At 44.3% G+C, this 17,651-nt stretch overlaps 1 protein-coding gene across 1 annotated transcript in view; it reads right to left on the bottom strand.

Annotated features, from left to right (window-relative positions):
- The window catches only part of DIP2A (disco interacting protein 2 homolog A), a 181,332-nt gene that overhangs the window by 84,722 nt on the left and 78,959 nt on the right, over positions 1-17,651 (bottom strand). The window contains 3 exon segments of the mRNA XM_058296388.2: positions 142-339; positions 1,304-1,423; positions 12,979-13,113. Coding sequence (XP_058152371.1) covers positions 142-339; positions 1,304-1,423; positions 12,979-13,113 — 453 coding nt within the window.

Below are 17,651 nucleotides of genomic sequence, written 5' to 3'. Positions count from 1 at the left end.
GCGGGGGCAAGGGGCACCCAGGAGGGGGTCCGGGCACAGCCACGTTCTATCTGTTTTGTAATATTCATTAAGCTGTATATCTGTGCTGTATTACGTGTGTAAGGTTTAGTTAAAAGCGCGATCCCGTTTGCCTATACTTGCCGTATGTGAGCGTACAGACGGCCTTGCCAGCTGCATCCAAGGCAGTCAGACAGGGGGCTCTGGGCTGGGTCGTGCCCCAGCACTGCAAGGCGGCCAGCAGCGACGGGGGCCAGGACGGGCCCACAGCCAGAGGCTCCCCCTTCAGCACGGCCGCCTCGTGCCCCTCTGGCTTCGGTTGATTCGGATCTGGTTGCTGAACTATAAGCAAAACCAAAATTTTAAAAATCAAGACTTCAGAGGGCCATGTACACATTCTATTCTTAAACATTTGTATTATACAATTTTTAAAAATAAAATCCTAACTATAGAAAGCTCACAATAATTTGTTTACAATTTGTCTATTACTATCATTGCCTCAAACCAATTAACCGCAGGACTGAAGAAGTTCAGTCATGACGAAGGTCACAATGACGACTTCAACAGCCTCCCACAGCGAAGAGCACCGTGAGGGAGCGCCCGCTTTTCCAGCCCCTGGGGCGGACGGCAGCGTCTTTAATCACACACCACCAGGGCGGTGGCCACGAGGCGGACTGGGACAGAGCGCTGCACCCAACCACGCCCGCGGGGAGGCACCAGGGACCTGCTCAGAAGGGGTGCCAGCGCCCCGTCCCCGCTGCCGGGCAGAACGAGGGGAGTCCGGGCTTCGTAACAAGCTCTGCCCAAGCCTGGCCTGCTCGACGCAGCACTCACACTCCTGGCCTCCGAGCGGCGCGGGCAGCATCTGATCGCGAATGAGAGGGGAACGCCCCGGGAGGCGCAGGGTCCTGGCGTCGCCCAGCGCCAACAGCGCTGCTGCCCGAGCTCCTGCCAGGCTCTGTCTGCTCATTTTCCACATTTATCTTTCTTGGTAGTTTTATCTATATTATTTTTTTCTACATAGGAGTCAAAACTATGTGGACTATTGATAACTATTTCAGATTTCAGGTTTAAATAAAAATTTAAATAATGTAAGTGAAATGAAACCTTACAACTACTTCAAAAGCGCCAACCACTGGAAGAGACCAAGAGAAAAGCTAAGAAACAACAGAGCAGCCGGTTTTCTGCTTGTTCAGCGAGGGACCGCAGCGTCTAAGGCGCAGCCGGCCAGAGCAGCAGCCCGCCTGCGAGGCGTACTTCCTGCACAACACCCAAACACAAAAGCTGCACGTCGGAGAATTCTTACCTTCCAACAGTTCCTCAAAGTCATCCACAAAGAATTCCTTCAGTGGAGGGCGCTTTGGCCGCTTCAGGGTGTTTAAGAGCTGCTGGATCTTGGAGGACACTCTGCTGCTCACAGGGCCGCCTGCCAAGAAGGGCAGAGATGAAGTCCACACAGACCACGTGGCCAGGACACAGACTCACAGGGGGCCTGCCACGAAGGGGAGAGAGAGGAGGCCCACACAGACCACGTGGCCAGGACACGGACTCACAGGGGGCCTGTCATGAAGGGCAGAGAGGAGGTCCACACAGACCACGTGGCCAGGACACAGGCTCACAGGGGGCCTGCCACGAAGGGCAGAGAGAGGAGATCCACACAGACCACGTGGCCAGGACACGGACTCACAGGGGGCCTGCCACAAAGGGCAGAGAGAGGAGGTCCACACAGACCACGTGGCCAGGACACGGACTCACAGGGGGCCTGTCAGGAAGCAGGATTTGCTCTAAGCCAGTGGTGACCAAAGTGGCCCAGGGACCCGAAGTACCATGAGACACTTTTAGGAGGTCCATGAGGTCAAAACTATTTCCATAGTGATATTAAAATAACATTTACCTTTTTTACTCTCATTCTCTCATAAGTACACAGTGGAGCTCAAAAGACTGAATGTAAAGCAGATAAAAGAATCTAGAAACTTCTATTAAGCCAGTCATTAAAAAGATTCACAAAAATACAAAACAATGCCCTTCTTCCCACTAAGTTTTTTTAAATTTTTTTCTTTTTTTTTTAATGTTACATTCAAAAAATAAGAGGTTCCCACATAACCCCCCACCAAGCTTTTATAGTGTTGGAATTTTTAAATATATGCTACTTACATTAATATGTAATCAGTCTACTATTTTAAATGAACAAATATTTGTAATGTTTTGATGTTTAGTATATAACATCAAGATTTACAACCCACATAAAAAGCTCTTTGGTGTCTTCGATAATTATTAAGGGGTCCTGAGACTAAAAAAATTGTCATCTACTTTTCTAGGCAATGGAAATTCAGATAAGAGTCTGCCCTCGACAGCCCAGCATCTGCTGGGTGAAAATAAGCCAACAGGTGAGACAGCTCCCCTGGCGACGAGTGCCATGGGGAGACCCCCAGAAGTGGTGTGAGCACGAGGGCAAAGGCATGCCCGGTGCAGGAGCCTAGCGAGTCCACGTCCCCACCCCAAGTTTGGCAGATGACTCTACCATTTCCTTCTGTCACATTTTTCCTAACACAGGAGCCTGTCTACAACCAAGTATTGCATTTGGCTGTCAAGTCTCTGTAGTTTCCTTTAATCTAGAAGATGTTATTAAGTAGAATTGAACCTCATTGCGTGTTTGCTTGAGGTTTGCCCAAAAGTCAGTTCAGACGCCGCATTCCTGGCTGACAATCACAACTGGAGACAGTGTCCGTCTACCCCTCACTGGTGACGTTAGCATTTATCAACCACAGTACTGTTTGACTTCCCTACTTACTGCCTTTTTTCCTTGTGCAACTAATAAGCAATGCATGGAGACACTTCAAGACCATGCAAATACCTTGATGCTCGCCAAATTTTCTCCTGGAATTAACAGCCACTGGATGAGTCTTGTCAGAATCAAGTTTTACTGAATGGTACAAAATAATTTTCCAACTCGGCTCCATTCACATTCACCAGTTGACACTCGGCTTTCTCCTGTAAACACCTTCCCTCCCTTCTATACCTGATGTCTGTCTTTCTGTCTATCTACCCTTAGGAAAGACTCATGGATCGTTTTCGTTTTTTTCCCAGTTATTTCTCAATCATTATGGCTCTTAAGAACTCTCATCTGCAAACTGTTCCAGATTTAGCCAGCAGGAGTTCCTGTGTCCTTGTGACATGCTTCCCTCAATTTTTTTGAGCACTGACTACTGTCCTGAGCAGGTACTTCAGGACCACTGTGTGCCCTTGCAGGCCTGGAACAGCATTTCGCCAAGGAGCCCTGGCTCCCCTGAGTGGGGAAAGGTTTGTGTAGTAGCCCGAGGGGATGGATTTGGGGTAAAAGCATACAGTCACAAGGCCCCGAGGAATCCAACTCAAGGCTGCTCCTCACCAAAGCCGGCTGCCACGGGTTGCAGCAGGACGGTGGCTGACCCCTGCTGGGCTCTCCTTCCTGGGCTTCCCTTCTGCTGTGCAGGCCCCTTTCTTTCCAGGCTCTCTGCCTCAGTCTCGACTCTCTTCCCAAGGCCAGCTGTGAGCATCAGGCAAAGGGCCTGGCTCTCCCCGGGGCCTCAGCCATTTGAGCCTTCTCCCTTTGGTCACAGGGTAGGATCAAAATGACCACGTTCTCTCCTCTTCCTGTGTCTTCTTAAGTGAGTGTCTGGTTACACCAGCCCACCAGGGGGCGGGGACGCAATCTGAGTCACACCTTACTGATGCGGTTGAATCAAAGCTCTAATATTAACGGGTAATTTAATCGAGGTCTCTCAACTGAATCCAACATAATCAAAGGGCATCAAACCCAGAAGGAATGGTTTCTCTTTTTGGAATTTGTAAATAATCTCAGACTGTCACAGTGTTAGGGACCACAATCTGGGCCCTAAGTCTACACATTGCTCCTGGGAAGTTCAGTTTTAGAATCCTTAAAATTTACACATTGAATATACAGAATATTAACAAACTACTAAAAGTCAAAACAACATAAAACGATGAACTCAAAGAAATTTCACTCCCTTCTGTACTCCTTTCACCTCACCCCACCTTAGAGGATCAGCTACACTGCCTGATACTTCATCCTCCTCCTGTTTCCTTATGTAAAGACAAGCAGATACATATGCGCCTACTTTCCCTGCTTTCTCATACAAAAGGTGGTACACTGTAAATATTTTTTTACTCTTTGCTTTCTTCACATAACAGCATCTCCTAGAAAATCACCTCTCTCCAGATCTTGTTCATTCTTTTTTCGCCTTTTTGTACCATTTTATTTATATAACAGATGCAATTATGAAATCGCACTGCATTTATTCTTTTTAAAATAATTTTAAATTGAAGTGTATCGTTCATACATGAACATACATAAACAATATGTGTACAGTAAAACTTGTGAACTTATAAAATAAGCATGCATAACATCACACAGGGCTCCCATACCTCACTCCTCCACCAACACCTCGCACTGTCATGAAGCATTTACTACAAGCTATGCAAGAACGTTGTCAAGATATCACTATAACTACAGTCCATATCTTGTATTTGGTGTATTTCCCCCCCAACCCACCCCATTATTTTTTAATATATTTTTATTATTACAAAACAATCATGCACATGTGCAGAATTCCCATACAACACCTCTTCACCAACATACCACACCATGGTGGAATATTTGTTACAGATTGAGATATCATCATAATTACCACCAATCATGGTCCATAGCATACATGTGGCACACTTTTTCCACCACCCCCCCCTTATCAACACAGTACATCTTTGGCATTGATGCAAGAATATTACAATATTGCTGTTAATCACAGTCCATCGGTCACCCCAGTTGTAGTTTCCCATATTCTCCACATTCCCACCACCCTGCAATGGCGTACATCCACTCTAGTCCATAGAAGGACACTCTTGCATATGCACCATCAACCACAATTCTCATCCATCTCTGGGTTCACTATGTTATTCAGTCCTTAGGTCATTCTCTTCTTTCAATGGACATTTAAATCCCTAGACTACCCTTTTCAGCCACATTCCCATTTATATGCCAGCTGCTACTCGCTATAATGTGTTACCATCAATACCATCCATTTCCATACTTTTACAGTCAAGTTAATTAGAACTTCCATGTACACTAAGCATCAGTAGTCCTTCTCGGCCCTGCTCCTATCTCCTAGTAACCCATACTCTAGGTTTTTAACCCCATGTGTTTGTTCCTTGTATTTATTTCATATTAGTGAGACCATGTGATATTTGTCCCTTGCTGTCTGGCTTGCCTCACTTAGCATAATGTCTTCAGTATGTGTCCCAACTTCACTTCTTTTTACCGCAGGATAGTATTCCATCGTACGTATGTACCACATTTTGTTTATGCATTCATTGGTTGATGGACCCTTGGGTTGTTTCCATCTTTTGGCAATTGTGAATAGCACTGCTACATGAATATTGGTGTGCGGATGTCTGTTCTTGTCTTCTCTGCAGATGGGCAGCACCCTCCTTCCATACTTTCCAGAATGTTGCAAGATATTATTGTGCTCTCCTGGGGCTCCCGAACATGTGCTTTTGATAGCTCTGGTGATTACTAACTGCGTTGTAGGACGAGCTGACTCTTGGAGCTCCTTACTCTGCCACCATCTTTCCCCTTCTCCACTTTGCTCGTTCTCTTTACTTTTTGACAGCTGTAGAGTACTCCACAATGTAAATGTACTAGGATTACTCAACCATTTTGTGAGGATGGATATTTCAGTACTTTCCAGTATTGTGCAATCATAGAGAATGCTACAATGAATAACCTTATGCATATGGATGTTCTTATTTTTGGCAGTCTACGTTCAGGGTAAATTATTAGATTGGCAATATGGGTCTAAATGGGAATGCACATGTAGATTTTACCAATTTCCCTCCCAAAGGGGTTGATTATATTGCATTCACACTAGCATTGTGTATTTCTGTAATTGCAAAAGGTTGAATATTATGTATTATATTTATGAGCTATTTTCATACTTTTTCTTTCAATTGTCTGCTCATATCTCTAGAAGGAATCCCGTGACAATATCTTCCCTGTTCCTCAGACAGCCCAGCCTTGGCCCTTCTCCAAAGTCAACTGCCTCCCTGAGGCTCCGTGCTGGGCCCCCACAGTAATGTTCAGCTCCTGTTTCTTCACCCCTGGGCTCGGTGCACTGGCCGTGAAGGCCGGGCGTGACCCCATCCCTGCTCATATCTTTTGCCCGTTTTTCCATACCAGGGGTGAAATGAGCAGCTTTTCCTCAAAGGGCCATACAGTAAATATTCCAGGCTTGTACGCCATATGGTCTCTGTGGCAAATGCTCAACTCTGCCACTGTAATACAACACAGCCACAAGCACACGTGAAGGATACATGTGGCTGTGTTCCAATAAACCTTAATTTATAAAAGCAGACAACGCACGAGCCCTAGTTTGCTGACTCCTGATCAATACCATTGGGGGCATTTTCTCTCTCTCTCTCTTTTTTTTTGATTATAGGTTAACTTTTCTTTATTCCTTTGCTATATATATATGTAAGAGAAATGATGAACTTACAAAAACAATCATAAGTACTGTGCAGAAGTCCCATACGTCACCCTTCCACCAACACCTTACATTGCTGTGGCTTGCCCTTGATTTTTTTTTTTAATGGAAGTACTAGGGATTGAACCTGGGACCTTGCACATGTGAAGCACATGCTTAACCACTGAACTCCACCTCTCCTTGCTTTTTAAAAGTTCTTTTTGTATTAGAAATATTAGATCTTTATCCATCCTATATCCAGGCAATCCTTCTTTTGGCTTTTTAATATTATTTGTCATGCAAAAGATTTTTGTAGTTTCATGTAGTCAAAACTATCTGTCTTTACTTGTATCGCAAGGAGATATTTTACTCTTTATTTCACAAGCCTTTCCCTATAACTAGGTTAAAGAGAAATTTACCAAATTTTCCTTCTACTACTTCATTTGTTACATACTGAGATCTCTGATTCTTTTTCCTAATCTTTTTTTAAAATACATAGATCACACAAAATGTTACATTAAAAAATATGAGGTTCCCATATACCCCACACCCCACCCCACCCCATTCCTCCCACATCAACAACCTCTTCCATCATTGTGGCACATTCATTGCATTTGATGAATACATTCTGGAGCACTGCTGTACCTCATGGATTACAGTTTACATTGTAGTTTACACTCTTCCCCAGTCCATTCCATGGGTTATGACAGGATATATAATGTCCTGCATCTGTCCCTGCAATATCTTTCAGGACAATTCCAAGTCCCCAAAATACCCCCCTATCACACCTCTTCTTCCCACTCCCTGCCCTCAGCAACTCCCACGGCCGCTGTCTCCACATCATTTATACAGTTTCTTCTACAGCTAGAGTCACAGTTATTCTATAGCAGAATACCAGTAAGTTCACTCTAAGCCATATTTTATTCCTTCACCCTCAGGACCCTGGGATGGTGCTGTCCACTCCACCTCTAAATCGACAAAGAATTTATCTTTGTTGATGATGTGAGAAAAGGATCTAGTTTTAACTTTTTCTAAATAGTTTTCAGTGGTATAATGTTTATTAAAATGACCATCTCTGCCATACTGAGGTAGTGCAGTATTATTTGATGGCGTGAGGTAAAGATGCTATGGAAAACTCTAGAAGTAACCACCAACAAATAAAGTGGAGCTAAAACAATGCAAAGAAATTAATCCAAAAGAAAGCAGGAAAACTGGGGGGGGGGGGGGGGGGCGAGGGGGGCGGGGAGGAGGGTAAATTAACAGTTGACTGAAATAGAATAAAAAAGCAAGATCATGAATTTAAACCCAGCCATATTGCCAGTTATATTGACTGCAAATGGTCCAAATACTCCATTGTAAAGGCAAAGTTTGCTTAAATAAAAAAGCAAGAATGAACAAACTGTGAACCATAAGAAGTACATTTTAATTTTAAAGAAACAAATAAAGTAAAAGGATGAAAATTTTTGCCATGTTAACACCATTGTATTAGTCAGCCAAAGGGGTGCTGATGCAAATACCAGAAATTGATTGGCTTTTATAAAGGGTATTTATTTGGGGTAGGAGCTTACGGACACCAGGCCATAAAGCATCATCAAAGTCTATTTGGAGCAAGATGGCCGCCGACATCTGTGAGGGTTCAGGCTTCCTGGGTTCCTACGTTCCTGGGGCTTGCTTTCTCTGGGTTCAAGGTTCCTTTCTTCCTGGGTCTGGCTTCTCTTTCCTCTGTGAGCTTAATTCCCAGGGCTCCAGCTTAAGTCTTCAGCATCAAACTCCAACATCAGAAACCCTCAACTCTGTCCTTTGCTATGCCTTTTATCTGTGAGTCCTCACCCCATGGCGGGGACTCAATGCCCTAATCATAACTCAATCATGCCCAGGTACAGATCAGATTATAAACATAATCCAATACTATTTTTGGAATTCATAACCATATCGAACTGCTACAGCCATCAATTTAAAAAGTGGGCATCAAAAAAAAAAAAGTAGGCATCAGGCAAAGGAGACTTAAGAATAAGAAAAAACAACAAGGAGAATTTCATAATGATGAAGGGGTCAATTCGTCAAGAAAACATAGCGATCTTTTTTTTTCCCTTCTTTTTTTGTCTTTATTTTTTTTATGTTACATTAAAATAATATGAGGTCGCCATATACCCCCCCTCACCCCGCTCCTACCCCCATAACAACAACCTCCTCCATCATCATGAGACATTCATTGCACTTGGTGAATACATCTCTGAGCACCTCTGCACCTCATGGTCAATGGTCCACACCATAGCCCACATTCTCCCACAGTCCACCCAGTGGGCCATGGGAGGACATACAATGTCTGGTAACTGTCCCCGCAGCACCACCCAGGACAACTCCAAGTCCTGAAAAAAAATGCCCCCACATCACATCTCTTCCTCCCACTTCCTACCCCCAGCAGCCACCAGGGCCACTTTCTCCACACCAATGCCACATTTTCTTCGATTACTACCCACAATAGTTCATGAATAGAATATCAGTAAGTCCACTCTAATCCATACTCTATTCCTCCATCCTGTGGACCCTGGAATGGTTGTGTCCACTCTACATCTATATCAAGAAGGGGCTTAGATTCCACATGGATGCTGGATGCAATTCTCCTGCTTTCAGTTGTAGGCACTCTAGGCTCCCTGGTGTGGTGGTTGACCTTCTTCAACTCCATGTTAGCTGAGAGGGGTAAGTCCAATAAACCAGAGTGTAGGAGCTGCAAGTCTGTTGAGGCTCAGGGCCTGGCTATCACATGGTCAGTCCAGAGATTCAGGTCTCCTGGGTATACATTAAACCCCAGCACCAACTACAGTTCCAGTAAAAGTAACAGGAGAGGCTTGTAGACAAAGATCACATCTCAGTCCAGCTCCATCACACAGAAACACAAACTCCAAAGTAGGGCCAACTGACATGGCACTGAACTCCATCTGCCAACACAGCAATCTTAAAGGTGTGTGCATCTGGCAACAGACATTCAAAGTACACAAAATAAACGGGCACGATAGAAGCAAACAGCAAATCCACAGCTATAGGTGGAAACTTTTACACCACTTTCTCAGCAACTTACAGAATAAGTAGATGGAAAATCAGTGGGGAGGGAGAAAATTGATCAATCAATGGGAATAACTATAATTTACAGAAACATCTACCCCAAAATAACAGAATAAATACTACTTGCAACTGTAACATTCACCAAAATAGACTATGTGCTAGGCCACTGGAAAGTTTTAATAAATTTTAAGAGTTAAATTCTCTATATAAGAGAAACATACCTGAAGTATATGGAAATTTATTACAATTAAACAAAGCACTTCTAAATAATCCATGGGTAAAAAATGAAAGCATGAGGGAAATTAGAAAATTTCTGGAACTGAGTATTAAAAATGAAAAGACTATCAAAATATGTAGAATACAGTTAAAAAGAATACTTAGAAGGATATTTATAGCTATAAATATTTCTATTAGGAAACCAGAAAGGTCTAAAATTAGTGATCTAAGATTCCACCTTAAGAAGCTAGGAAAAGCAAAGCAAAGTAAATGCAAAGCAAGTAGAGGAAAGAAATAATAAACATAAGACTGGAAATCAATGCAAGAGAAAAAGAACAAAAAAAAACCAAAATCTGCTTCTTTTGGAAAATAAATGAATTCAATAACCCTCTAGCCAGACTGATCAAAATTTAAAAAAAGAGAATACACTAATTACTAATATCAGGAATAAAAAAGGCGACAATAAATACCACATATCCTCCATACATAAAAAGCTAATAGGAATATCATGGAAAACGTACACCCACAGATTGGGCAACATAAATGAAACAAAAAATTCCTTCAAAGACACAAAACTGACTCAAGAAGAAATAGGATAATCTGAAAAGCCCTATATTGGTTAAAGAAACAAATTGTAGCTTAAAACCTTCCTACAAAGAAAACTCCAGGCCCAGAGAACCAACCTGTGAATTATATCAATTATTTAAGGGAGAAATAATATCAACTCCTCACAAAAATCTATCAGAAAATAGATTTTCATCTTATGAGACAAGCAATACCCTGATAGCAAAACCAGACAAAGTTATTATAAGAAAACTACAGACCAAAATACCTTATGAGCATAACACAAAAGTCCTTTTTAAAAAAAATTAGCAAAATCAGGTACACAATACATAAAATGGAGTTTATCCCAAGAACATTACTTAAACTATGCAATTTCAAGACTTACTACTAAACCACAGAAGTAATCGTGACAACGTGGTATTGGTGCAGGACACACAAAACAAAGCACAGAAGTGGACTTGTCTCTCATGCTCAACATCATCAGACATTAGGAAGTGCAAATTGAAACTATGAGCCATCTCTACACCTGTAGGAGAATAGTTAAAATTTTTTAAAAAAAGACAATATTAACTGTTAGTGAGCAACCACCATTATTGAATGTAATGGGAATGTAAATGGTACAACCACTTTGGAAAACAGTTTGGCAGTTTCTTGAAAAGTTAAATACATACCTACTGCAGTTTGATATTAATGAATTCCAAAAAGAGATACTGATTATATTTGTAAACTGGTCTCTTCTTCTGGGCATGATATCCTTGGATTGCTTTAAATTCCAAGGCTTTACATTTACTTGATTAAATCAAGATTAGGGCGTGCAGGGTTGAGTCTCTGGCCCCTTGTATGCTATATAAATAGACATTCACTCAGTAAGACAATAAAAAAGAGACACACAGAAGAAGAGCAAGAACTCCCTAAGCACAGAAGAGGAGAAATCTTTGATCCTGTGGCCCGGGGGAGAGCCAGTCAGCTGACAGTCTGCATCTGAAGAGAAGCGAGCAGCTGAGCGGTGTGCCATCCTACAGCTGAGATCAGAAGGAGCTGGCCCCAGGGCCTTCAGAGGGAGGAGGAAGGCTGGACCCTCGCAGACGTCACCGGCCATGTTGCTTCAACATGTGGCAACAGACTCTGGTGAGAAAAATAACCTTGAGCTGGGCTCTTCAGAGCTTTGCACTGTAAGCTTTTACCCCCAATAAATACCCTTTGTAAAGCAAGCAGACAACCGGCACTTCGCGTCAGCACCCTTCGCTGATCCACCACCATACGACCCGCCGTTCCACCCCCAGGTAGTTCTCCAAGAGAAATGAGTTTCCTCCACAGAGGCCTGTACAAGAAGAGCATGGCTGGTGTGAGCCCACGGCGAGGACAACATGCACGCCTGCCCACAGAGGGCAGGAGAGACAAGCTGGACACCCACGCGGTGGAGTGCTATTTACCAATAAAAGAAGAGACCACTGATAAATAAGAGCGCACAAACGGATCTCAAAACAATTATGCAGAGGGGCAAAATCTAGACAATAAAGTATAAATACCATATGATTCCACTAATATGAAATCCTATCAATTTCAGATTAATCTACTGCATGAGAAAGCAAGTCAGTGGCTGCATGGGGCGGGGTGGAGGCTAGGCAGGGCAGGCGAGAGGAGCGACAGGGGACACGAGGAAACTTTTGGAAGGATGGATCTGTTCACTATCTTGCTCGTATTTATGGTGTCACTGCTGTATACACATCTTAAAACTAGTAAAATTGTACATTTTAAATATGTGCAGCTGATTGTATCTCAAGCTCTTAAATTTTTTTTTAAATATAAAAAGTGTGAGCAGGTATAGAAAAAAATATATCTAGGGAGCAGGTGTAGCTCAAGCGGTTGAGTGCCTGTTTCCCACCTATGAGGTTCTGAGTTCAATAGCCAATATCTCCTCAAAAAAAAAATCTAACCAATGTGGAATCTGTGTCATGTGGACTACTGTCTCTGGACAAGGAACTGAAAGACTTGGACAAAATATGAAACACAATTTAGAATTTCGAAAGACACTTTAAGGGCCTAGATCCAAGAGCCTTCAAATTTTTCTGATTCTAAATTCAGTATACTGGAAAGAAAATTTTGCATGATTTTGATAAAAGACTCTGAAACTGCTTTATAAGAAAATGGTATAAACAAGGACACTATGAAAATCATACTGATCTTTCTGAGCCTGCACAAGAGAAACCACAATTGCTGTTTCCCTGACTTCCGAGGCTGCTAAGTATGAAGGTGACGGGCAGGACGCTGCGCTGGCGCTGGCGCAGCACTCCGTCTGCCACGCTGAATCCAAACAGGGAGACTTCCAGAGCGTCCCCTTTTCCTACTATGTTGTAGGTTGAAACTATATCCAAGCTAAATTGGAGGGTTTTTCCTACCTACTCTTATTACCCATTCAGTCAATCCCAAGCTAGTTCTGAGTTATTTCCCCACGTGGTGCTTCCTGAAATGGCACTCTTTTCACCTGCCCACACTACTTTTGGTTTATATGCACCGTGACTGACTTAGGTTTGCAACAGCGAATACACTAAAGATATGTCCGACCACTGGAAGAGAACCAGGCTCTCCTGTTTCAAAAGGAGGAAAAGGCAGGCACGCTCACCGTCTGCTGTTTCCAGGACGCTGCCTCTGGACCCCCGAGGCACACCTCTCACCGAAGCCACCTGCGGGTGCTCAAAGAGTGGACGTTCCACGAGGCCTGTGGTGACATCAGGAGGGGCAGAGTGCAAATCTGTTTCTGAAAAGTACATACAAAAGTGGTGGTTAAGTCACAGGAGCACTCGATCTCTTTTCAAAGCCCAATAGACTGGCTTTGTGCAGCTGACCCCTGGCAAGGCTGTGGCCCTCTGACTTGCTCTCCTGGCTGACCAAAGGCACACGGGACTCAGCTGCAGACCGCCGGGCTGGCCTCGTGGGGGCTGCACGAGTCTCCAAGGGATCTGGACCCAGTACTGCTGACAAAGGCAAAGAAGCAGGGTAAGCCTGCCTGTCACTGCAACACCTAAGGAGGTTTTGTTTAGACATTTTTTTCCTCACTGAAGCAAAAAAAAAAATGAAATAAACTGTTAATATACCACTTTTCATTATGTTACAAAAACTCAGCCAGGCTTCTATAAACTACCTCTTCCAAACATATGATGAATGTCATGAAGATACCACCTGTGCAGACCTCAAAAAAGAAAAGGACAAGAATAAACTCTCCCCCCACACTTCCCCATTACAACACCTGTAATAACTAAGAGACCACAATCAAGTTCTTAAAGCCGAAAATGTTAATGTCACACCCAAACACAGACCACAATTAGATAGGGAAAAAGCATAAAAGGCATTCCTCCCATTTTCTGAAAGTTCATTTCTGTGCCTAATTTTCTAGGCTATAGAACATTAAGTCCTGATTGCCAGCCTAACTATAAACTGCTACAGGAATTATTACAGTTGCGTCTCCCATTAAGAAAGGCACGTTGTTATTTTACCACAACACTGATTACATAGATGTTTGTCCACTTATAAGAAACTGATATCGACCTGTGCTGAGTGGAGATCTGGTAATGCATTTAATTTTTTAAGCAATTTATCTGTCACAAGTCATACATATGGTATTCTAACACTTTAAATTTTAAACATTTTGATGATCTGTCATCATCAACCTAGGCATAGGATTTTTTAGGTGTATAGAACAGAATACAAACTCAGAGTTAACAGCAGAATACACCTTTTGGAAAAACCTAAAGCTTTAATGACATAATTTTCATAACCCTTGAAAAAGCTTGATGTTCATCAAATTAGCATTTAAAGTATTTCTATAGGGAGGTTCTTTCAGTTAAAAAACACAAACTATGTACCTTTCCAAACCTAGCAATAAGAATAAGTGATTTTAAAAGTACACATGGGGGAAGTAGATGTGGCTCAACTGATAGAGCGTCCGTCTACCATATGGAGGGTCCAGGGTTCGATCCCCAGGGCCTCCTGACACGAGTGGTGAGCTGGCCCATGCGTAGTGCTGCTGCATGCAAGAAGTGCCACCCCACATAGGGGCACCCCCTGTGCAGGGGTGCCCCACATGCAAGGAGTGCACCCTGCAAGGAGAGCCACCCCGCATGAAAAAAGCACAGCCTGCCCAGGAGTGGCGCAGCACACACGGAGAGCTGACGCAGCAAGAAGACGCAACAAAAGAGACACAGTTTCCCAGTGCTGCCAGACAATGCAAGCAGAAGCAGAAGAACACACAGTGAGTGGACACAGAGAGCAGATAACAGGGGGGAAGGGGAGAGAAATAAATAAAATAAAATAAAAAAACAAATAAAAACAAAAAAAAGGACATGTGGAAAAAACATACACAGGGTAATCTATAAATTACGCAGTCATTTTTAAAATAGCTGTATAAAAATAAACTACATTCAAAATAAAAATGAATGAATTCCTATAATTAAAGGCACTGCTTTTAAATATAGGTATTTATATGTGTCAAAATGTTTAATAAATTTGATTTTCTTAATTTGAAAACAAAGTATTTTTTAAACTACCTTTTACCTAATACGTTCTACCTCAAAATTTTTTTTACCTAATATAGTCTTCTTCTTTATTTCACTCCTTAGATCAAAACTGAAGAATTCTCTAACGGTAGGTATCAAAACGAAGGATGACTTTGTTACAAGGAAAAAGATCTTGAGTATTTAATTCAACTCTGCCCAGCAAACATTTAGCATATAAAGACTGTAATTGGCAGTAAGCAGTAAGGTAAAAAACAGAGCCCAGTTCAAGATTTCTGAAAAATCTATTAGAACTAATCACCATCTGTACATACTAGGTCAAGCAAATGAGGAGAGAGAGGCTCAGTCACGTCTGTGGCACTGAATGGCTGTCCACGCCCTGCAAGCCCACCTTATCCATCTCCCCACCAAGTCCTGCCAGAGACAAGTGACATGCGCACAGAGCTGAGTGCCTGGGAAGGGCCTGCAGCCACGGGGAGGCGGAGGCTGTCCAGGCACAGTCCTGACACCTGGCGCCACCGCGGGCGCAGAGCCACCTGGAACCACTCGACCTCGCAGAGGGCCATGGCCCCTGGAGCACACAGACGCGCGCCACAGTTCCAACAACGCGCAGCAGCAGGGACACGCAGGCGGTCACTGGGGCCATCGTAAAATGCCCGGCTCGCCCCAAGCCTGCCCGACACAACCAAGATTTTACGCTAAAGCAGCCGGGGGGCAGGCGGCCCACGGGCCCCACAGGTGCGATGGAGAGCAAAGGGCAGCCGAGGCGCCAAGGGCGCGGGCGCTGGCTGGCTGCGCAGAGCCGCTGCTGCGTGGGCGGCGACAGGTGCCTGTCCTCCCTCCTCATCTGGAGAAGGGGGGCTGGGGTCACCATCCCTGAGCAAGGCGGCACTGAGGCCCTAGCCCGAGAGGCCTGGGGGCTTCCACAACACCAGTGCAAAGCGAACGACACTGCTGTTTTGGCTTTAAAACACGATTTCAAATGATGAATATTTAAAATTTTTTCCTTCTAGTACTGATGAACTCCAAAGGAGTTGATCTACTCATTTGTACATGATTCAGCTTTGATTGACAACTGGGAAAAGAGGCTAGTTCTTCAGTTGGATTTCAATTTTCAGCATACTCTCAATTCTGTAACAATTATCTATCTACCTTTCAACAAGGGGGTGGGAGAGGAGAAGCAGGAAAGGGCCATGACCAAGACTCAGATGCCTGGTCAGCTCTGAGCTTTGTGACAGGCTGGCACTGTTCATAGCTGAGGGTCTCGATCATATTTGCCAAGGACAGCAACCACACACCTGGTGCAGGACCCAGTGGGACCTCCTCCTGCCCACATCTGCAAAGAGCCGCTGCGAGCCAGGCGTGCGAGACCACTGCTGTTTGCACGGGTTTCAGACAGTGAGGCAGGGAGGGAGGTTTACTCAACCGGACGTCATCTGTTCTCAAGGATTTCCACCTCATCCTCGTTTTCAGAGGGAGGGCCAGGCGACGGCCGCAGCCCTGACTCAGGACCCTGCCGGGGCACGGGGACAGCTGAGGCCTGCGCCATGTATCCACGGCAAAGAAGGGAGGCGAGCCCAGGCAGCAGCGCCAGGCAGCCACCCACCGTCCTGTTCTTCTGACTATCTCTCAGGACCTGGCCTGTGCTTCTTCTTGCCCCGTGACAGCAGGTGGGAGGCACTGAGAGATCAGGAAACAGCTCACAGTTCTGGGGTCTGGAGAGGGGAGACCCACATGACTGCCGTATCAGGTAACAAACATCTTCAAGAAGAACAAGAGGGCAGGTCTTGATGAGGGACACTTAGCCACCTCGCCCGCACTGCTCAAAGGTCATTAACGGGAGAGTGGACTGTGGGAAGGAGGCAGAGGAGGGTGCTCCAGGCTCAGTCCCCCCACAACAGCGACGGCCCGGCGGGCACGGCCTGGACCTGCTGCTTGGTGCCTGCACCTGGAGAACACCGCCAGGAGGAGCAGGAGCACGCAGCCGGCACCTGTAAGCACCGCTGAGCTCCGGCCTCTGTGTGCCGGCCCCCGTGGCTTACCGTGGGGGCTGCAGCCCAGCTCCTGGTGCAGCTCGCCGTGTTGGGGTGGGCGGGAAGGGCCAGGGCCTCCCAGCCCGGGGTGTGGTCTGATGCAGACCACTGCTCTTAATCACCCACGTCGGCGCATGAGGGGCCACTCTGAGTGCAGCCACTGCTCCCGCCATCCAGACGACGCTGGCAAAGGCTTTCCAGAAGCAGCACTTAGGAGTCACGGCTCCAGCCCACAGCAAGGGAAAAACCCAAGCAATCCAAGAGAAGTGGGATAATTAGATTTCTAAAGGTAAACAACAGAACACTCAGAATGTCCAGTTCTCAACAGAAACACAAAACTCATACAAAAACAAGAAAGTATTTACAGGGAAAAAAAAGACTTATCATAAACCATCCCTGAGGAAGCTCATACACAGGAACTATCAGACAGTCAAATATATAAATAAGCTGTCTTAAATATACTCATACAGTTAAAGAAATCCACAAGCTAAGAACTAAAGGAAATTTAGGAAAACACTGTATGAACAATGTAAACAGAAATTATAAAAAGGAACCAAATACTAGAACTACAGAGTACAGTAGCTGAAATGAAAAAAATCAATAGATTCAAAAGCAATTTTGAACAAGAAGAAAGGATCAGTGAACTTAAAGACAAGACAACTGAAATTATAGTTGAGGAGCAGAAAAAAATAAAAATGAAAAAAAACGGGGGCCTGAGAGGCCTGTGGGACATCATCACAGTCATAACACAA

This window comes from Dasypus novemcinctus, chromosome 4, assembly GCF_030445035.2.
Source record: "Dasypus novemcinctus isolate mDasNov1 chromosome 4, mDasNov1.1.hap2, whole genome shotgun sequence".
Taxonomy (NCBI): Eukaryota; Metazoa; Chordata; class Mammalia; order Cingulata; family Dasypodidae; genus Dasypus; species Dasypus novemcinctus.
Note: the sequence above shows the minus strand (reverse complement) of the source record. Positions and strands in the feature narration are given on the sequence as shown.